Genomic DNA, 23,113 nt, shown 5'->3' on the forward strand with positions numbered 1-23,113 from the left:
AAAAGATTACATACTCCATTACTCCATTTCAGAACAGGCATGACGCTGGTGGGAGTGGAGGGGGCATAAGGGACCTTCTAGGGGCTGACAATATTCTGTTTCCTGATCTGAGGGCTGATTACACACAGCTATGTTCACTCTGAAAATTTCAAGAAATTGTCTCTTTACAATAAATGTGTATACTTTTGTATATGTATATTCCGCTTCAACAAAAGTTTTTAATCATGTAATTTTTTTAAAATAAAAGATTAACTGCAAATTTTTAAAAAGCTGTTACCATTGTGGGGTCAAGTTCCAAGGGTTCTCTCTGTATTATTTCTTACAATTGCATGTGAATCTACAGTTATCTAAAAATTAAAAGGTTTTTAAAAAATAATCAGCAATAAAAATTTCCAGACTGCCATCCCGAAAGACTGTGATTTAGGCCATGTGAGGTGAAGATAGGAAACTTTCATCTTTCTGAACAAGCTACCTCATGTGATCCTGTTCCAGGGGGACCATGGCCCTCATCTTGAGAAACTCTGACCTACTAGTAAATGAACTTCATAAGCTGTTTACCTTTCCTTTCTCTGCAAACCCCATTCATGAGGAGGCTTATAAAGGCATCTATCAGCAACAGCACAGAGGAGGTGGAGAATAAGAAAGCACAAAATAAGCCATGAGAGCTACAAAAATTAACCACTCTGAAAGCCAGAATTCAACTTTTACTGGAGAAAAATTAGATGAATTGAAAAAACATTAATAAAATGTGAAAGAATCACTAGTAAAAGGACATACAGAGCTTTCTCGATAACCATCATAGAGGCAACCACAAACATTATGTGCAAATCAAAGATTTTTTTTTTTTTTGGTTATGTTTTTCATTAAGAAATAGTGGATTCAGCCCTGGATAGTGTTGCCCAGTGGTTAGAGTGTCAGCACCTCTGTACCTAAGGGTCCCAGGTTCAATACCTTGATCACCATTAGTAAACACAACTTCGCCTACAACTTTATGCAATGGTAAACTGCAATTATCAAGATGTTAACAGATAGTATTCTCTTTGGAGCTAGTAGTTTGGAATAAAATTCTTTTTAAAAGAATTTTACAGGGAGAAACCAAGATGGAGGCAAAGGTAAGCACCTAAACTGCTGCTTCACACAACAATTTCAAAACTACAACTAAAAGACAGAATGGACATCATCCAGAACCACAGGAAGGCTGGCTGAGTGGAAATTCTACAACTAGAAGGAAAGAGAAAAGCTCACGGAGAATCAGAGGAGTGGCAAAGGGCTGAGGTCCGGAGACATGTGCGCAGAGAAGAAGGGCGGCTGAGTGCCTGGCTGACTTTCTCTGGCGGGAGGGGGAAGGAAGCCCCCGACTGCACTGAACCCCAGTTCCGACTGCACTGAACCCCAGTTCGGGGTGAAACCCCGTAAACCCAGGCTCATACAGGGGGAGTCTGGACTCTCAGGTAGAGAGAAAGGCACACGGAGACTTGGAGACTCGGGGAAGCCGCGGCGGGCAGGGGTCTGGAGGCACGCGCACGCGAGTGCTCGCAGAGAAGACTGAATGTGGAGGTTGCCACAGGCTTTCCCTAGCGGAAGGGAGTCGGAAGCTCCTGACTGCACTGAACCCCAGTTCGGACTGCACTGAACCCCAGTTCCGGGCAAGCCCCTGGGGACCCATGCTCTTAAGGGGGGAATCTGGACTGTTGGGCAGAAACTCAGGGGAGCCACGGGAGGCAGAGGTCTGGAGGCGCATGTGCAAGAGCAGGGCTGATGGGAAGCCAAGACTGTCTGCTCCGCCCTGAGACTCCGCCCCATCCAAGCTGAGCACAGAGGCTTTTGCAATTTTGCAAGCCTTGTCTCCTGAGGTTGTCTCCAGCACAGAAGTTCTCCCATCACAGACAAAGCTGATCCTCACAGCCAATTGGCCTAAGGGTCAATTCCTCCCAGTGATACCAACAACAATCAAGACTTAACTACAACAAGGCTGTGCACACAGTCCACAAAGGGATGCACCAAGAGTGTCCACCTCAGGTTAACTGGGAGGCCGACCCACTGGGCCATATTGGAAACCTAGCACACAAAGCTACCCTACCAACTCAGGGAAGCAGCAAAAATGCGAAGACAAAGAAACAGATCACAAACGAAAGAAATGGAGGAAAACAAATGACTGGGTATAGAATTCAAAACCACGGTTATAAGGCTTCTCAAGAATATCCTAGAAAAGGCCGATAAACTTAGCGAGACCCTCGAAGATATGAAAAAGGACCAACTAGAAATTAAACATACACTGACTGAAATGAAAAATATTATACAGAGACCCAACAGCAGACTAGAGGAACGCAAGAATCAAGTCAAAGATTTGAAATACAAAGAAGCAAAAAAACACTCAACCGGAAAAGAAAAAAGAAAAAAGAATCCAAAAAGATGAAGATAGTGTAAGGAGCCTCTGGGACAACTTCAAGCGTACCAACATCAGAATTATGGGGGTGCCAGAAGAAGAAAGAGAGCAAGATACTGAAAACCTATTTGAAGAAATAATGACCAAAAACTTCCCCCACCTGGTGAAAGAAATAGACTTACAAATCCAGGAAGTGCACAGAACCCCAAACAAAAGGAATCCAAAGAGGACCACACCAAGACACATCATAATTAAAATGCCAAGAGCAAAAGACAAAGAGAGAATCTTAAAAGCAGCAAGAGAAAAACAGTTAATTACCTACAAGGGAGCACACATACAATTGTCAGCTAATTTCTCAATAGAAACTATGCAGACCAGATGGGAGTAGCAAGAAATATTCAAAGTGATGAATAGCAAGAACCTACAACCAAGATTACTCTACCCAGCAAAGTTATCATTCAGAATGGAAGGTCAGATAAAGAGCTTCACAGATAAGAAAAAGCTAAAGGAGTTCATCACCACCAATCCAGTATTATATGAAATGCTGAAAGGTATTCTTTAAGAAGAGGAAGAAGAAAAAGGTAAAGATAAAAACTACGAACAACAAATACATATCTATCAACAAGTCAACCTAAAAATCAAGTGAATTAAAAATCTGAGGAACAGAATAAACTGGTGAATATAATAGAATCAGGGGCATAGAAAGGGAGTGGACTGATAATTCTCAGGGGGAAAGATGTATGGGGGTGCAGGAAGAGACTGGACAAAAATGGTACACCTATGGATGAGGACAGTGAGGGGGAGGTAAGGGCAGAGGGTGGGGTGGGAACCAGGTGGAGGGGAGCTATGGGGGGGAAAAAGGAGAAACAATTGTAATAATCTGAACAATAAAGATTTATTAAATTTAAAAAAAAAAAGGAATTTTAACCCACATACAAAACTTACATAGTTACATGGGAGGGAGAAAATAAACATTCAAATAACATGCAAAATATGACAAAGAGATAATCAGGTAAAATAGTTAAAGAATAATGAGAATCAATCTATAAATTAGATACCAGATCCCAGGTAGTTTTTATAAAAGTTAGCTCTTACATTCTCAGTGCAAATTTTAATGATTTCGAGATCAAGACAATAACCACATGAAATTAAACAAGTATTAAATTTTAAAGAAATTATGCCACTCAGATGGACAATATTTAGAGGAAGAAAAAGTGGGGGGTAAACAAAGAAACAATAACACGGTAACCAACTCAGAAATCCATTCAAGTATCCTGCCTGTGAACATTACAATTGGCTTATCCAGGCCTTGACCTTCCATCTTCCCCTCAACTTGCCCATTCTTCATTTCTCTGCATCTCTCTTAGGAGACAGGGTAAAGGCTTAAAAAGGGTGTAAATTTACCAATTATACTGCCCTTTGTCCAGTGCTGAAAAAAATGCTCAATGAAATGAAAGAGAAACATGATAAAGTCTTCTTTTTATTAGTAGTAAATTTTCTGTAACTATGTTAATCTTGTTCTCCGTGACTAACTAATTGGAGAATAGATATCTGTAACATGAAAATCACAAGATTATGGATTCCTCCTAATGTTTGGTACACATTGACCTAAAAAAGCGGAATTTTCACAATGGCAGCTAAGTGGAGGTCATGGTATCTGATATCATGGGACTACAAAAACAAGATCAGAAAGAAACTAGACAGATTATCCCGTTTAAATCCAGTTTGCAAGCAGTTGTTAACTGCACCTTAAATGATTTCCAGGGGAAGATATCTTCATGTGATATGAACATGTTGTGTCTAAAAATACAGGAAACTTGCAGTTACCATATAGCAGAGACTGATTTACCACTATAAATATTCTTAGTTAATGCTTCCATACAGAAACCTGTAGATGTTTTCAAATTCATTTTCCGGTGACTGAAAATAAAAACCAGAAAATCTATTTTCACCCATGTATTAAAAACAAAAAGGTATATGAGATAATTTGTTTAGTGGTACTGCCTGTTCTTAGAGTTATTATCCAAAACAGGGTCATGTAAGAATATTTTCACCTAAATATTAGCCAATTAAAAACAATTAAGACATGTTTTACTGAGATATATACTATTGTTTATGTTTAGGTTTTTAGTCAATTAATATTATATTAATAAAGAATGAAAAATTTAACAATTAATGGACTTTAACGAATAAGTTTCAGCAGAGTTAGCCAGAAAACATTTTTATTAGGCCCAAATGAAGTATCTTTCATTCATTAGTACAGAACCACAGGGCATAGTTAGGCATCAGAGGCTCAATTACCTAAAAAGAGTCCCTAGGAAAACAAAAAACTTTCCATTTTCATTCTGTAGCTGCTTCTTAGGATAGAAAGTGTTCTTTCGTTTCTGGCATTCTCTCTTTTCTCTCTACCTCAGGACATATTTACAGACAAGCTGAAAGTTCTTGCTGTGGTTGATCAAAGTTGGAATGCCTGAGGAAATTACTCAACTTAGACAGCCCAGAATTACATCTAGCCAAATCGTTATAGTGCTCTGCTTTAAACGTTTGTTAAAGTAATATTTTAGCTATCCTGAAGCAAGTTGAGAGAACATTTGTTTGCATCACACCGTGAACACTTGAGTCAAATATAGTATGTTGAATATGCAATTTTAGTATCTGTGACAGTTCATATTTTTAACTATTCAATTACACAAAAGAAAACATAATTTGTTTTAAAAAAAAACAAAACACATGCAACAGCATATGTATTAGGAACTAGGACATTTTATGATCTTCTTGAAGCATCAAGCTCTTCAGGAAAAGTCAGAATAAATGCCACAAATGTTGATATTTGTTCACTAGAGCACATGTTAATCTAGCATACAATAGTCTGTCAAAATGGCACCATATTTTTCTCTAATTTATTATTTAAAATATTTTAATAAAAAAGCACTGCACATCTGTCCTTACCTCATTTCTATTAGTAATCTGCCTAATTTTCACATAAACATATATAATTATGCAGAAAAATGACATCACAGTAGCTTATTTTTATTTTTTTAATTGAAAGCCACAGAATCACAGTACAAAGAGTTACTTGTCAAATATAACACAAATCTCTAAAATAAAGTATTGGCTTCAGCAGACTTGCACATCTGAAATAGTTTTAAACTTTATTGTAGTTGGGTTCTTTATGATGTCCAGGAAGAGCTTAGCACACGTGGCACCTGGAATTGTCTTTTCCACAGTAGCTACAATGGAAAAGACAAATGTAGCTGCTGCTCTAGTAAAGCTAAATTTGGCATCCACTTTCACTTCCCTTCAACCTAAGTAATTACACCTTTTAACCATGCTGACAATAATATGAAAATATCACTCAAAAAAATCCTAAAAGACCATGGAATTTATAATAACTTAAACCATCCTTCTATCATGAGGTGAGGACATGGTCAGAATGGGGAGGGGGTTGCTAACTTATGAGTAGAAACTTATAACTGTGCTTTTTATTAAAAAAAACTTCCAACCCACTAGAAAATGTTAACATCTGCACATATTCCAAGAGAGGAAAACATAAGCTCTTCACTCTGAATTTTCTGAGAAGTCTAATAAGTGTTGTAGTGTTGACGCCCTTGTTACAGTATATACATGTCATGAACTGTCAGTAAGCGTGTCTACCATGCAGGAGGCTGACCCTGAGTGAGAATTGCTGCCAGCACAAACTCCCTGGCAGCTGGAATGGCCAAAGCACAAAGATGCCTAGAATTCAACCTTAAGCTCTTTGTTTTCCTATAGTGTGATGCAGCCTTTATTATTTTAACACTTAGATAAAGCCTACTACCCATATAAAAATTAGATGATAGAGAAAATAAATAAAAAAATAGTTTATTCTGCTCTGGATCAAGTTACCTTGATGGGATTCCTAAAAATTTTATCACTTTCTCATTCCTTTCCAGATTCTGAATAAGGGCTTGGGTTTGAGAGATAGACAAAAATGTAAAATCTAGTCAGTCTTTCAGCTTGACATCATGACATCAGCCTGTGATTTGCTGAACACAGAAAACTCTTCTTAGCCTAGTTCCTTCATTACCAAAAGCACAAGATAAATAAATAAAGTGAGATTATAAAATTGATGCCCAAATGATATAGATCCAAATACACACAATGATTCCACATGCACACTGCAAATCCAAAGGCCAATGAATCTAATATCTCTATTAATACAGGACAAGAAGACACATTACACTTAATCCAAAAGTCTAAATTGCTTCCACATAGCTAAAACACAGGATTTACTACCAACTCCATGACACTACCAAATGTAGCTTAAAGTAGCTCAAAACTGAATTCCAAAATGTAATATATTCTCAAAGAGTAACAACTCCCAAAGCAAAATAAGGGTTCATATATAAAGCTACATGTTCCTTAGGAACTGATCTTGGACCACATCTTCTAACAGACTCAGCCAAGATGAATACAGCTCATTAAGAAATGGCTAGAAAGGGGAACCATCAGTACAAAGTAAAACATAACAAGTTCTGTACTTAAGGGTTTGACCTAGTTAAAAACTGACACACGGTGTTGATGCCGTGTAAAATTAATATAGAATGTAGTAATTCACTCAGGGTTCTTTTTAGTCTAAAGTAAACTAAAAGGAAAAAGAGCACTGTTTTTCCATTAAGCAGGTACTTTGTGCTAGAGCAGTGGTTCTCAACCTTTCTAATGTCGCGACCCTTTAATACAGTTCCGCATGGTGTGGTGACCCCCAACCATAAAATTATTTTCGTTGCTACTTCATAACTGTAATTTTGCTACTGTTATGAATCGTAATGTAAATATCTGTGTTTTCCGATGGTCTTAGGCGACCCTGCTAGCGGTTCTCAACCTGTGGGTCGCGACCTGTAGAACCGCTAGCAGGGTTGCCTAAGACCATCGGAAAACACAGATATTTACATTACGATTCATAACAGTAGCAAAATTACAGTTATGAAGTAGCAACGAAAATAATTTTATGGTTGGGGGTCACCACAATGTGAGGAATTGCATTAAAGGGTCGCGGCATTAGAAAGGTTGAGAACCACTGTGCTAGAGAGTAGTTTCATTTCTAGGATCTCAGAAAAAGAATAGATGTACCTAATGTGTAAGCACAAACAGTAAGTTACAAGTTGCCCCTTAGTATGAAAGGCAAGAATGAGCATCAGTACTCAGAAGTGTTCTTAAAAGAGCGTAACTTACTTTTACTGTCCCAGGCTAACTGGGCTCTTGTCTGGTGCTTCTTTGTCTGCACATGGCCACCCACAGCCTGTCTTCTAATTAAATCAATGCTCTAGCATCAGAACAAGCAAATAAGTTGCCTCCATCTGCGTATAGCTCTTCACGACACATTTCCCTTGGTCAGAAGGTGGACATTCTTGGGAGAGGTGATTTTCTCTGCCTCTTCACAAGAAGAACATGGATACTTGGCTGGATGCAACTCCATGAAGTGTAACTGTGTGTGTACACCTCAAAAAATAAAACAAAAAAATGCAGAGAAACATAAAGACTCTATAAACAGGTAGAATACACAGAAATACTGAAGCACCACTGGAAATACTGCTAAACAGACAGGCAAAATAGGGATTTGACTAAAATAATCAATGACACTAAGTTGAAGAAGAGGAAAAAGAGCATCTAAAGTCAAAACTCAAATTTCATGTAATAAAAACATTTTAAGTACTAAAAAAGAAAAAAGGTAAAACTCTTTGCTTCACATACATAAAAACAGGACCTCTATTTACATTACAGAGAATAAAGGATATTATCAATAGAAGAGAAAAATGGAACTTTCAAAGGTAGTAGGTCTAAAATTCACATTAGTCACATTACAGTTAAGGGGCACTTGTGAGCTAAATGCATCAAGCTGTCTTTCCAATGTGGTCAGCCCTATGGGGAAGGGGAGGGAAGGAGGAAACAAGGAACCACGGAAATGCTCAGCTACCCTCTGCTTATGAAAAGATGATTTCTGCAAAAGAAAAGAAAATATGCAGCCAAGTGAAGATGCTCATTAATTTAAGTAATTTTTAACCGACCAAATAAACAGAAATGACTGCAAAGCAGATACTCTCACTTTTTTGCAATACAATGCAAACATTAAGTGGGATAGGGAGCAGCATGTAGTTAAGCATCTACTCACAAAGAAATCCCACAAGTAAACCTGCTCCAGGTTTGGTGAGAGAAAAGGGGTCAGATCATTCCTTCCCGATGTTCCCTTCCAACCTAGATATGCCAGCAGCAAGTCACATCATCTCCATAACCACTAAGCATTTCAATGACTAGCAGGCCTTAGGTGCTCTCCCTCTCCCTCTGGGGCACACAAATAATTCCAGCCAAAGGAAGAGGGTGTGGCCTAATCCTGCAGCTGCACAAAGGTGCCTGGCAATGGTCCACCAACAACCGACTGTTCAACAGTGATGACATTCTGAAGATTCCTGTTTTAGAGAAATGCATGCTGTGGGTATAAGATGATGCAGAGATAAATGTATAACAACCCTATATAATAAAGGGTAATATGCAAATCAACTGAAAGGCAGAACGACTGGTCACTATGATGCGCACTGACCACCAGGGGGCAGACGCTCAACGCAGGAGCTGCCCCCTGGTGGTCAGTGCGCTCCCACAGGGGGAGCAATGCTCAGCCACAAGCTGGGCTGAGAGCTGGCAAGCGCAGCAGCCCACCTCCGCGGCAGCAATAAGGATGTCTGACTGCAACTTAGGCCTGCTCCCCACGGGCTCCCAGACTGCAAAAGGGCACAGGCCAGACTGAGGGACCATCCCTCCCCCCACCCCCAGTAGATGAATGTCATGCACCGGGCCTCTAGTATATAACTAGAGGCCTGGTGCACGAAATTCGTGCACGGGGTGCGGGTGGAGTGTGTCCCTCAGCCCAGCCTGCACCCTCTCCAATCTGGGACCCCTCCAGGGATGTTTGACTGCCTGTTTGGGCCCAATCCCGGTAGGACATTACTCTCAATTACAGCAGTCGGACATTACTCTCAATATCCAGGACTGCTGGCTCCCAACTGCTCGCCTGCCTGCCTTCCTGATTGCCCCTAACCGCTTCTGCCTGCCAGCCTGATCACCCCCTAACCACTCCCCTGCCAGCCTGATTGATGCCTAACTGCTCAGCTGCCAGCCTGTTTGCCCCTAACTGCCCTCCCCTGCAGGCCTGGTCCCCCCCAACTGCTCTCCCCTGCAGGCCTGGGTCCCCCCCAACTGCCCTTCCCTGCAGGCCCGATCGCCCCCAACTTCCCTCCTCTGCTGGCCTGGTCACCACTAACTGCCCTCCCCTACAGGCTTGATCGCCCCCAACTGCCCTCCCTTGCAGGCCTGGTCCCTCCCAACTGCCCTCCCCTGCTGGCCATCTTGTGGTGGCTATCTTGTGTCCACATGGGGGCAGCCATCTTGTGTGTTGGAGTGATGGTCAATTTGCATATTACTCTTTTATTAGATAGGATAGAGGCTTGGTGCATGGGTGGGGGCCAGCTGGTTTGCCCTGAAGGGTGTCCCAGATCAGGGTGGGGGTTCCCTTGGGATGTGGGGCAACCTGGGCGAGGGGCCTGTGGTGGTTTGCAGGCTGGCCACGCCACCTGGCAACCCAAGCGGAGGCCCTGGTATCTGGGATTTATTTATCTTATATAATTGAAACTTTGTAGCCTTGAGCAGAGCCAAGCCTCCTGCTTGCTCTGTGGCCACAGCCATTTTTGTTGGGATTTATTTATCTTCTCTAATTGAAACTTTGTAGCCTTGAGTGGAGACCAAGACAGGCCAGGGCTGAAGGAGCTTGGCTTCCTCCATCACCAGGGGCAACTCAAGCCTCCTGCTCTCTCCAGCTCCGTGGCTGCCGCCATTTTTGTTGGGATTTATTTATCTTCTATAATTGAAACTTTGTAGCCTTAAGTGGAAGCCTGGGCTGGCCAGAGTGTGCGGAAAGCTTGGCTTCCTCCATTGCCAGGGAAACCCAAGCCTCCTGCTCACTCCGTGGCCACAGCCATCTTGGTTGGGTTAATTTGCATACTCACTCCTGATTGGCTGGTGGGCGTGGCTTGTGGGTGTAGCAGAGTTATGGTTAATTTGCATATTACTCTTTTGTTAGATAGGATAATATAAATATATAACAATGAATAGGTTTATTTTTCTCTCATATCCCAAATTACTAGCCATCTGGATAGGAAGCTACTTCTTAAAGTATTTTCCTAGAGTTTATAAGTAAGCATTATATTATTATTAGATTATATAGAGATCCAAAGACAATGGACTATTTTTAGCAGACAGATATAAAACCTTGTGCCCAATAGAATCTGCTCTTTAAATGATGAAGTATTTGGACAATAAACTAGTTTCAACTATTAATTACCATCTCCCTTGACCATAGGGAGCCTTTAAAGATGAATGAAATAACTGCAGGGTCCACTTAGAATAACATAAACTCAACAAAATATTTTTAATAAAGGAGCATTTGCAATTTGCCTTTCACTATATGAAATGTAAAAGCTATCTCCATCAAAAGCTATATACTACTTTTAAGGCAGAGTATTCTACCTACCAAAATAACCAGATTTTAAAATGAATTAACCAAAATCTCCCAAAGGCTAGCTACATCAAGAGCTTCAAAATCTCACTTTCATCAGTTTTCACACACACAACTACAAATAATTTCTCAAAATTTTGTCACTCAAATTTCATCTATTATTTCTTATTAGAATTTTATAACCAGGCCTTAGTACTTAAAAAAAAAATCAAGCCCTGGTTGGTTTGGCTCAGTGCATAGAGCATCAGCCTATGGACTGAAGGGTCCTGGGTTCGATTACAGTCAAGGGCACATACCCGGGTTGTGGGATCAAACCCCAGAAGGAAGCATGCAGGAGGCAGCTGATCAATGATTCTCTCTCATCATTGAGTAGAGGCCCAGTGCGTGAAATTCATGCACTGGTAGGGTCCCTAGCAGCTGCCGGCTGCTGGCTGGGGCCTCCCTCCCTTCCCCAAGCCAACCCCACATCCTGGTTGAACTCCCAGATGAACTCCTGGTCAAGGGGACAATTTGCATACTACGCTTTATTATATAGGATGTTTTTCTCTCTCCCTCTCCCTTCCTCTCTGAAATCAATAAAAGTATATTATTTTAAAAATCTATGTGCAGCCGAAACCGGTTTGGCTCAGTGGATAGAGCGTCAGCCTGCGGACTGAAGGGTCCCGGGTTCAATTCCGGTCAAGGGCATGTACCTTGGTTTCAGGCACATCCCCAGTGGGAGGTGTGCAGGAGGCAGCTGATCGATGTTTCTCTCTCATCGATGTTTCTAGCTCTCTATCCCTCTCCCTTCCTCTCTGTAAAATATCAATAAAATATATTTTTTTAAAAAAATCTATGTGCAAAGGGAGCTTCCGTAATTATTTTATGAGTTCTAGCCCATTTTTATCCAAATCTATAAAACACTTTCTACTTTAGCAGTGGCATCATGACTCACCCAGATCTATATCCAATTTTCTCAAAGAAAAAATTCATATCAGAAGCTGTACCATGTAAAATGTGCAAAATTATCTTTAGAATTTAAAATTTACTGTCACTATCTGAACCAAAACTATTGCAAAAGCAGCCATGAAAGCAACTGTCTTCCAAATGCACAGCCCTAGCTATAAAGATCAAATTGTTTCACAATATTTATCTTCTCTACTGTGAGTGAAATCAGAGTTGTACTATCCAATGGATATAAGTCACCATTAGTTATAAAGATAATCTCAAAAAAGCTATATATAGCTAAATGAAACAATGGGACCAAATAAATTTAATAATTAATTATTAAAATATGATCTATAAACTGATCTATTTCTTTCCCCATATTTTGAAGATAAACAAATTGTACTTGGTGTCATATCATTTTCACTTCCACACTACAAAACACCTCTCCTACAGAGTGGCCACTTCCCTCCCAAAACCCTGAAGAGAGAAGCTAATCAGTTTAATAGGTAGGAACTTATAAGCTCAGCCCACCTCCCTTATAGTGCCCAGAAGTGGTAATCTTAGGATAACACCACTTGTCTGCACTGGTAGATGAGATATAGGAAATGACACAAGGTAATAGGTTTCAAGAAAAGTTGAACAATGATGAGTCTAGATGGACTACAGACAGTCCTCGGGTTACGTCGGACTCCACGTACATCGTTTTGTGGTTATGTCGCCATCTCCCATCTATATATATAAAAGCCTAAGCAACCATCGCAACCGAATGGACGACCGAACAGGCTGCGTAGGGCAACTAGGCCAGCAGTGGGGTCAGAGAGGGGCAACAAAATGACCGAGCAGCAGGCTGCGTGGGGCGACCAGGCCAGCAGGGGGGGTTAGTGAGGGGCGACCAAACGACCGAGCAGCAGGCTGCATGGGGTGACTAGGCTGGCAGGGGGGCAGTAAGGGGAAACCAGGCAGTTGGGGGGGGCAGTTAGGGGTGACCAGGCCGGCGGGGGGGGGGGGCAGTTGGGGGCAACCAGGCTGGCAGCGGGGGGGCAGTAAGGGGCAACCAGGCTGGTGGGGGGGGGGAAGTTAGGGACAATCAGGCAGGCAGGTAAGCAGTTAGTAGCCAGTGGTTCCAGATTGTGAGAGTGATGTCCAACTGCTGGTTTAGCCCCGGGGATCAGGCCTAAACCGGCAGTCGGACGTCCCCTGAGGGGTCCCAGATTGGAGAGGGTGCAGGCTGGGCTGAAGGCCGTTCCCCGTGCACAAATTTCATGCACCGGGCCTCTAGTTTATTTATAAAAAAAAAAAAAATAAGTTCCGTCATTTCAACATATGTATATATGTGCTTTATGTTTTTTATTATTTATTTACCACAAGTAAAGGTCAGGAATTGTTATCTTTCTTTTACATTTTTTTTACTGTCTCACTTCATTACTGCTGTGTATGTGCTCCATGTGAGTGACGTAGGTGCTTATGTACGTGGGTTCCGACTTATGGAGAAATCTTATTACATCGCACCATAGGAACGGATCTCTGACGTAACCCAAGGACCTACTGTATATTAAATGTAGGTCACTTAGACACATCATTTTTTGGTTGTATATCATACATACATATATAAACTTCCTTTTCTTTCACTTTGTCTCTTCTTCCTGTATGACATTGAATTGAGATCAGAGAACTTTTTATTACTTGGGTTAAGTGCAAATTTTCATATTTTTCAAAATACAAAGCCAGAAACCCCTTCTAGCCAACATGGAACAATAAAGCATTTCAGTCATATCAATTTATAATTAGTAAAGTGTTCAAGAAATTCAAATTGATTTTTTCATTATCTGCCTAAGTAATAATGTAACAGGCAAGTTTTAAAAGTACAGTTTTGTTTTAGTCAAAAAGTATATCCCCAAGTCCAAAAGAAAAGGTATGACTGTCCATATCTAGTCAATAAGAAGGACAAGACTGAAAAGATTGAATTAAAACTCTACTGAATAGATTGATCAAAACTAAAGATAAGTAACTATGTTCAATAAACATAACAGTATAAATCATACCCTCTGGGACTTTTCAGTAGAGTGAAAGGACTCAATATTATTGCTTATATTTCTTGAAGTACAGAAAATATTAGAATCTGATTTTCATATGTCTTTCCATTGACCCAAACTATTACAATACTTCAACTCTTTATTTGAAAACCTCAGTCTACTTAGCCCTGGCCAAGTAGCTCAGTTTGTTAAGAGTGTTGTCCCAATACATCCAGGTTGCAAATTCCATCCCCAGTGGGGGCATATAGAAGAATCAATCAATGACTGCATACATAAGTGGAAGAACAAATCAATTCTCTCTCTCTCTCTCAAATCAATAAATTAAAAAAAAAATTTTTTTAAAGATAGAAAACTTCACCCTGTTTAAAGGTTATGAATCACAATTATGCAAGGTGACTAAAACTATAGGAGACACTACTAGTATAACATGACTTCCAACATAATTCTTTTCTTTTAATATATTTTTATTGATTTCAGAGAGGATGGGAGAGGGAGAGAGAGATAGAAACATCAATGATGAGAGAGAATCATTGATCAGCTGCCTCCTGCATGCTCCTTCTCCTCCCCACCGGGGATCTAACTGCAACCCAGGCATGCACCCCAAACCATGACCTCCTGGTTCATAGGTCAACAATCAACCACTGAGCCATGCCAGCCAGGTCCAACATAATTTTTAAGATTCAGAAGGATTCTTCCAGGTTAGCCTTAGTCTTTAAGCTACTAACATATATTTTAATCAAAGATTCCACATTAAGGATGAATTTTTAAAGGTAATTCAATGAAATTCTTCCCCAAATTTAATAAATTAATGGGAAAAAGTACACTAATCTCACTCAGAACAGTATTCTATAACAATCAAAAATAATAGAACATGTTTTTAAAAAAAAAACTTCACATGCCCATACTCTTAAAAAACACAGGTCATCATTCAAAATTATAAAGCTCATTTACTTATGTGTAATACATTATTCCAAATGTAATTTAAATCATCTTAAGTATAAATAAGTAAATTTTTAAAATATGAGTGATACTTCAGTGGGGAGGAATGCAATTAAATAGTCAATATGATAGAAGTATGACTTGGGGAAATTCAAGTTATTCTAAAATGAAAAGAAAAAGGAAAATTTAATTTTACTCAATTTTGTATTCATAGTTGTCATTATAGTATATCCCTTAGCTATTCATTAACCTTCATTCCCCAGACCCACAGTGACTCCATACACCAGTAATCTCAGATAATCTCAGAACATCACCTTCTGCACAAAGGAGAGTAATTTGCAATTAACAACTGAATTAAATTAGATGAAGCTCTCCTTGTGTGAATGTGGTGAGTAAAGGTAAGATTTGGTGATAAGTATACATCAATCTTCTTTCTTGCATTTCGTTTCTCCTCTTATCCACTATATATAATTAGCCTTTCTTTGTCATTATAAAACTTGCTATTAATAGTTACTATAAATATTCACCTCATATATATCATTTCTAAAACACCTCATAATAATAATAATTGCTAACAGTTATGAACTGCTTACTATGTACCACACATGGTTCTAAGTCAGTGGTCGGCAAACTGCAGCTCTGTTGACTAATGAGTTTGCCGACCACTGGGATAGGGGCTTAATCACAAGGAACAACAACAGCATGTAATTATTGGAATCGAGAGTCTAGGTCAGTGGTCGGCAAATTCATTAGTCAACAGAGCGGCAAACCGCGGCTCGCGAGCTGCATGTGGCTCGTGAGCCGCAGTTTGCCGACCACTGTTCTAAGTGACTGTCATATTAATTCAGTTCATCTTCACAACTCTGTAAAGCAGGCATTATTATCCCCATATTATAATGAAAAAACTGGATCAAGGAGAGGTGTGAGGTTCCCACAGACATATGGCTAATGATTGGTAGAAATGGTATCAGTCACAATAGGAAAGGACCACATTATCCCCAAGTCAGATGCCTCTGGGACCAAACTATAATAGAACTGGTGCCCACCATGTATGTTTACCTTCCTTGTCTAAAACCAAGCTGAAAGTGTTAACAGGAGAGATTAAAATGTATAAAGCATGATCAAAAGTGCAGATCAGAGAATGCAGAGGCTAAAATCAACAGTAGTTAGCATATTAATGCAAAAAGATCCATTGGACAGCCAATGTATTTTGATATTCAGCAGGGCTGAAAATCAGCATATTGCCCTGCTGTGGGCTCAATGGCTGAAGGCAATTCCCTAACCTGATAATCCTTTTACTGTTTACCAAACTTTACCTTTGATATGGCTGTATGCATTACTAAAGGGCAAATGTGTATTCAAGTGAATAAAAGCAGACGGGACCCAGTTTCAGTGTGCTGCTCATGAAAGAGACACCCCTGGCCCCAATGCCTTCTAAATTCAATTTCTTGTATAGTATTTTCATTTGTGCGTGGCCCCTTCTTCAGATCCTGAACCCTAGCCGTGCAGGTTGCAGCAAGGGAATATACAGAAAACAGGGCTATGACTTTAGGCAAACTCCTGAGCAATTTTCACAGGGAAAAGCAAGGCCTGGCATGACAGAGTAGGTGCCCTGATATGAGAGCCTAAACACAAGGGCCACAATCTAGTCAACGGGAAGATCTACTCTAACCATCCCCTTCTCCCTCCAACTCATCACTATTTTATCTTCCTTTCTTATTTGATTCCCCAAGTAGTCTTCTCAACCAAAAAACTATTTGTTCACTCTAATCTGAACTGACCAGCACAAATCTATCTTCTCTAAATGTGAGCAGCAGAAGTTAGTCTTCTGAAGGCCTCAACATCCCCTGGACAAACTCGTAGTCACGGTTCCATACTAAGAGAGCTCAGAGACCCTCAATCTGGAGTACAAAGAATTACAGCAAACTTGAGTACCTCCCCACTGAATTCCTCGACGTCTGCAGTTAACTGGAGACCAACCTAACAACCACGTTGGACAAGACATGCTTCACAGCGCATAGCTTCAGAATATATACTGAACCATTAGGTTGGTAAGGAAACTTTCCCTTCCACTTAAGACACTTATAAATAGTTGGAAATTTTTGTTTTCTAAACATATTACTTTTGGGGGAGTTAACTTCAGTAATTTTCCTACTAAAAATATGGAGGAAATGTAAGTATTCAGTAACATTAAGTAACTAGTAACTTTTATATTCATGAATCTCACAAAATGAGAAAAAGGAACTTAACCAACTTTCTTATATTACTCAGAGAAGTCCCCAATAAAAACAATCTAACAATATCACAGGCTTCTTCACAACTTAGTTAACATTGTTGGTAAACACTGGTCATATAATTGCTGGTTGACTAACTCAGCAGTTTCATGTCATTTAAGAATAACATACATACTCACAAATATTTTAAATAAAATGTAAAGAAAAGAAATACCTCAAGTTCCACTAGAGCTGCAGTCACTGCATCCGTTGCAAGAGCACCAGACTGTAGCTTCTCAATTGCCTATGAAACCAAGGGGAGAGATTATTCATAGTAAAACCACAACTTCTCAAAAACATAGGCAGTAAAATATCAGACATTTCTCACAGCAATATTTTCTCTCATATATCTCCTCCGACAACGAAAACAAAAGGAAAAATAAACAAATAGGACTACATCAAACTAAAGTTTTGGGGGGTTTGTTTTGTTTTGTTTTAATGTATTTTTATTGATTTCAAAGAGGAAGGGAGAGGAAGAGATAGAAACATCAATGATGAGAGAGAATCACTGATTGACTGCCTCCTGCATGTCCCCTACTAGGGATTGAGCCTGAAACCCAAGCATGTGCCCTGCCTGGGAATCTAACCATGACCTTGTCATTCATAGGTTGATACTCAACCACTGAGCCACATCACTGGCCTCAAACTAAAGTTTTTTCACAGTAAAGAAAACCATCAACGAATTGAAAAGAGAACCCACTGAATGGGAGAATATATTCACTAATGATACATTTGATAAGGGGCTAATATGCAAAATTTTAAAAGAACTTATAAAACTCAACACCTAAAAAACAAACAATCCAATTTTAAAATGGGCAAAGGACCTGAATAGACACTTGTCCAAAGAGGACATACAGATGGCCAATAGACATATGAAAAGATGCTCAGCATCACTAAATATCAGAAAAATGCAAATTCCTCTGATATCCCCTCACACCTGTCAGAATGGCTATCATCAATAAATCAAAAAACAAGTGTTGGCAAGAATGTGAAGAAAAGGGAACCCTTATACACTGTTGGTGGGAATGCAGATTGGTGCACACACTGTGGGAAGCAAATTAGAAATGGAACTACCTTATGACTCAGCAATTCCACTTTGGAGAATATATCCAAAAAAAAAACACACAACACTAATTTGAAAGTATATATGCACCCCTAAGTTCACTACAGTGTTATTTACAACAGCCAAGATTTGGAAGCAGCCCAAATGCCCATCAGTAGATGAATGGATAAAAAAGCTATGATACATTTACACAATGGAATACTACTTAGCCGTAAAAAAGAAGGAAATCTTACCCTTTGTGACAGCATGGATGGACCTGTAGAGTACTATGCTAAGTGAAATTAGCCAGTCAGAAAAGGACAAGTACCATATGATTTCACTCATATGTGGAATCTAATGAACAAAATGAACTAACAAGCAAAATAGAGACAGATTCATAGGTAGAAAGCAGGCTTACAGCTGTCAAGGGGGTAAGAAGGTGGGGGGATGAAGAAATGAAGCACAAAAAAAAAGGACTCATGAACACAGACAACAGTTCTCAGGTGCATGTTGGGGAGGTGGAGGAGGTTAAGAGGGGGATAAATAGTGATGGAGACTTGAGCTGGGGTGGTAAACACACAAAACATTGCACAGATAACGTGTTGTAGAACTTGCACCTGAAACATGTATACATTTTGAACAAGTGTCACCCCAATAAACTCAATAGACGGGGGGTGGGGGAGGAGTAAAACCACAACTTCTCAAACATACCCAAAAATTTTCCAAAGGCTTAAAGAAGTGTAGGATACTTTTAGAGTTAATAAAAATTTATCACTATTCCCATTCCATACTTCATGATATAAACTATTTAGATTTAAAACAAGTGTTTATATTCAGGTAATGTCTGATATAGCTCACTTAATATTATTCAAATTAAGACAAAGAGAAAAAAATCTAGCCACTAAATACAAAGTGGCTAGGAATTTAGTAAGTGAAAGGACTCCATTCATCACAAGGCAATTCAAATGGCCATACATATTACATTAATTCAGTTTGTGTCAGACTAAGCTAATAATTTCTCTTCTTACTATTACTACTCTCCCCATCCCTAACTAAGAAAGCAGCAACTCCAAATTACAAAGGCATTTCAGAAATCTTAGATGGAAACCTACATATAATAAAAGCATTTTTGATACTATTATATATTTTATAGTGAGATGAACAAATCATGGTTCTATTTGTTTGTTTTTTTATATATTTTTATTGATTTCAGAGAGGAAGGTAGAGGGAGAGAGAGAGAGAAACACCAATGATGAAAGAGAATCACTGACTGGCTGTCTCCTCCACACCTCCTACAACCCGGGCATGTGCCCTGACCAGGAATCAAACCGTGACCTCCTGGTTCATAGGTAGACACTCAACCACTGAGTCACAATGGCCAGGCACAAATCATATTCTTTTGTAATATAAATTACAGAGAGTAAAGGTCTATAAATCACCTTGCTTCCTTGCTTCTTGAGTATAAATTAAGAGAGGAAAGAAAGACAAAGGAAGACTGATTGCTAAATGAACTATTAAAGCTCCAAATTAGTCAATAAAGAGAAAGCTCAAAAACAGAACTGCATTAAACTTTTAATATATTTTTTATTGATTTCAGAGAAGAAGAGAGAAGGAGAGAGAGAAAGAAACATCAAGGATGAGAGAAAATCATTGATCCATCAGAATTGCATTGAACTTTTAAGAAGTTCATTCATTGTATAAATTGAGGAGGCTGAGTATATACTCCAAATGTATTAGGTTTCTAGGACTATAGTTGTCCTACATAAGAAACACTTATCTTTTTAGATAATGAAAAGATTTCACACTTTGAAAATTAAGGACAAAAAAATAATAAAAGCACTTTGAGAACTTTTCACTTTAATATAAATTTTTTAAAAAATCTCTATAAGAAAATATTCTTATTTATTTATGGGATTTCATTCATAACAGAAAGCCTGGATCTCTAACAAAGTATAATCTTCCTTTTAAATGGTATGTAAATAGAAATAAAAAGGGTTGAAAGATTCATTTACTTGATATACAATACGCAATTAACATTCTATTTATGTAAAAGTAAATGAAGGGTTTCCCTATAAAAGTATTTAGTCAGGATCAAAATAAAAACAAACAATATTTCTTCTGATTCCATTCCTGATTCCACATTAAGTATTCAACAATTTAGCAAAACCTCAAAAACCAAAGAGAAAAAAACACAACTCAGTACAAGGGCAAAGCTAACTCAGGAATGACAATGAATTTCCATGATACTAACTACATTATGAAAAACAGAAGGAAAATGTACAGGATGAAAAGCATTCATTTTCATTTGTTAGTATTTTTTTTTTTACCTTCACAGAAAGACATATTGGCTGCCTTTGAGCTGTTTTCTACAGAGCTCAATGCCTTTGCAAAGACTAAAAGATATATGATTATGTGTCCATAATTCCAAAAATACAGATTTTAATCTGGGAAAGGAAGGGAAAGATCTAAGCATGATTTGGAGAATAAAACAATACAAAATAAAACAAAGACCTCACAAATATGAGCTAAATTATTTGATGGTCCAAACCAAGGATGATTTTATACATCAACCCTTAAAATTTTGAATTTCAAGGTAAAGCTCCTTTATGGTCAAAACTGAAATGTTTTTATTATACCTTCTGACAAGCTCGTTTGCATACATGTTTATATTCCTTGGCTTTGGATTCCGAATGATAACCTGCACCTGTAGTGGAACAAACCAACCAATTATTAGTATTCATTGAAATGTCACAGACCTTGTTTATATTATACTAGAGGCCCGGTGCACAAAAATTCGTGCACTCGTGGTGGGAGGGGTCCCCTCAGCCCAGCCTGCGCCCTCTCGCAGTCTGGGACCCCTCAGGGGATTTTCGACTGATGGCTTAGGTCCGCTCCCTGGGGGATCAGGCCTAAGCTGGCAGTCAGACATCCCTCTGGCAGCCCAGGAGCCCTTGGTGGATGTCCGAATAATGGCTTAGTGGGCCTAAGCCATTAGTCAGATATCCTTAGCACTGCTGCAGGGGCAAAAGAGGTTCCCACCACTGCAGCTGCGCTGGTCAGCCATGAGCTGGCTTCTGGCTGAGCAGAGCTCCCCCTGTGGAAGTGCACTGACCACCGGGGGCAGCTCCTGCATTGAGCGTCTGCCCCCTGGTAGTCAGTGCGTGTCATAGCAACCAGTTGTTCCGCCATAAGGGTCAATGTGCATATTACCCTCTTATTGTATAGGATAAATAGTTCTTACAAACTGATGCTCTCCTAATAACAATGAAACTATTGTCTTAACTGTACGTGGTTTTAAAAGTCTAACAGCTGCTTCTTTCTCCACCAGAAGCCTTTTTAATACCATGCCTTATCTTCTTTTTCAAAAACTATTCTCTGGGGAGAGGCACTAGAAATAGTTCATGTCCCCAAAGAAGTTTCCTCAAGGTCATCTCTCCTCCTTTTGAAAAACCTGTCTCCAAAGTCAAGAGTTTTTTGGTCTGGAGTTGATAGCCCAAGTAGTGTTAGGGAAAAGAGTTTCTTCAAGTTCTTCTTGGTTGACCAACAGAAAGCACCTGCTATTTGGGAATCCAGAATTCTTAAAAGTAACTTTACAAAACTAGTTACTCTCTAACTAGCATTTGAAGCTGAGGGGTGTTACAGCATACCTATACTACAACAAGCACCACCAATACTACCACTCCTACCCAAACGTTTACATCCTCTAGAATTTAAGCCCAGGGTGTCTCTGAAACCTCACTGCTGGTGTATTCATGACTGCCTATTAGAAATTCTATTGGTCCCTGGCTCTTACTAAACACCCAGCAACTTCCTCAAGAGAATGGCTCTGAAATTTGTTACCCTAAAAAGGTTAATGGTTTAGTAAATAAGAAAGAAACCAAGACAAGAGTCCTTAAACTGTTGTGATAATTGGGCTTCTAATCAAAGTTCTGAACCCCATCCCCACCCAGGCCCCAAAGCCCCATAGGAGTACAGCATAAGGAAAGTTAAGAACTACATCTCTAAGCCTCCTGGGTCCTCGTGTGAGGCTGAAGATTGACACAAACTTAACCTATCTTTTCTCAACCATTTGAAAGAAAATGAAAATATATCTGCTTTTTTGTTAATTCTTCTGGATTAGATTCTATAAGACTTCCCAGAAGTCCACTAGTTTGACAAGAAGAAATAATTCCACTCCTCAATCCCAGGTCAAAGCAAACCTTGCTCTTATACTCTTTGGCTGTCTGAGCAAAGTTAAAAGGAGACCCAGCCATTCCTTCTTCTTTCAGAGAGGTCATAAACTTTAGAAACTGAATACAGGCAAATAAGAAATGACTAAAGAAAAAAAAAAGCCTGTTGAACAGACCTTGCAGAGGTGCACAGCTCTGTAACTCAAGACTCTTCAATGATAAGGGACCCTAGAGTTAAATTTCACAGTATCTGTCTGTGTTGTCCTCTGAAGTAGAGATTATAGACTGATATATTGCCAAGCATACCAGATTGGGACTTAAGGACACATTTAAGAGTTTGTCAACCTGGCTTTAGCAGGAACTAGCCATGTGGCTGAAGCCACTGAATTTCTCTGGTTTTAAGATTCATCACATATCATATTAAAAAGGCAAACTAGTTCTAAGACTGTGTAAATGGACTCTAAGATGGCCATACTCAAATATGGGGGTCAAAATTTTTTTCAACAGAATTATTTTTGTAACTACAAACTAAAGTATAAAAAAATACTTTGTCTGGTTTTAATACTACTTAAATATATCTATACTAGAGGCCCGGTGCACGAAATTCATGCATGGGTAGGGTCCCTAGGCCTGGCCAGTGATCAGGGCCAATCGAGGCCTTCCAGCTGCCAGCCAGGGCCTCCCCTCCCCAGCTGCCACCTGCTGGCCAGGGACTTCCTTTGTTCCGTACCGCCCCCTGGTGGTCAGCACACATCATAGTGAGTGATCGAACTCCCAGTCTCCCAGTCAAACTCCCAAGGGG

General features: G+C 39.6%; 1 protein-coding gene across 3 annotated transcripts in view; it reads right to left on the reverse strand.

Moving 5' to 3' along the window:
- TASP1 (taspase 1) overlaps nucleotides 1-23,113 on the reverse strand; it is a 279,716-nt gene that overhangs the window by 237,014 nt on the left and 19,589 nt on the right. For 2 of the 3 annotated variants that reach the window (XR_013961358.1, XM_080683016.1), the window contains exons 3-4: nucleotides 20,779-20,846; nucleotides 17,276-17,344 (exon numbers count right to left, since the gene is read on the reverse strand). Coding sequence is in view for 1 of the 3 variants with exons in the window: in XM_080683016.1 (XP_080539142.1) it covers nucleotides 17,276-17,344; nucleotides 20,779-20,846 (137 nt within the window). In the remaining 2 variants the exon portion in view is untranslated. Of the gene's footprint in view, nucleotides 1-7,597; nucleotides 7,865-17,275; nucleotides 17,345-20,778; nucleotides 20,847-23,113 lie in introns of all 3 variants that reach the window. The other variant, XM_080683017.1, reaches the window with a different exon arrangement.

The sequence above is a fragment of the Plecotus auritus genome (assembly GCF_963455305.1).
Source record: "Plecotus auritus genome assembly, chromosome: 8".
Lineage (NCBI taxonomy): Eukaryota > Metazoa > Chordata > Mammalia > Chiroptera > Vespertilionidae > Plecotus > Plecotus auritus.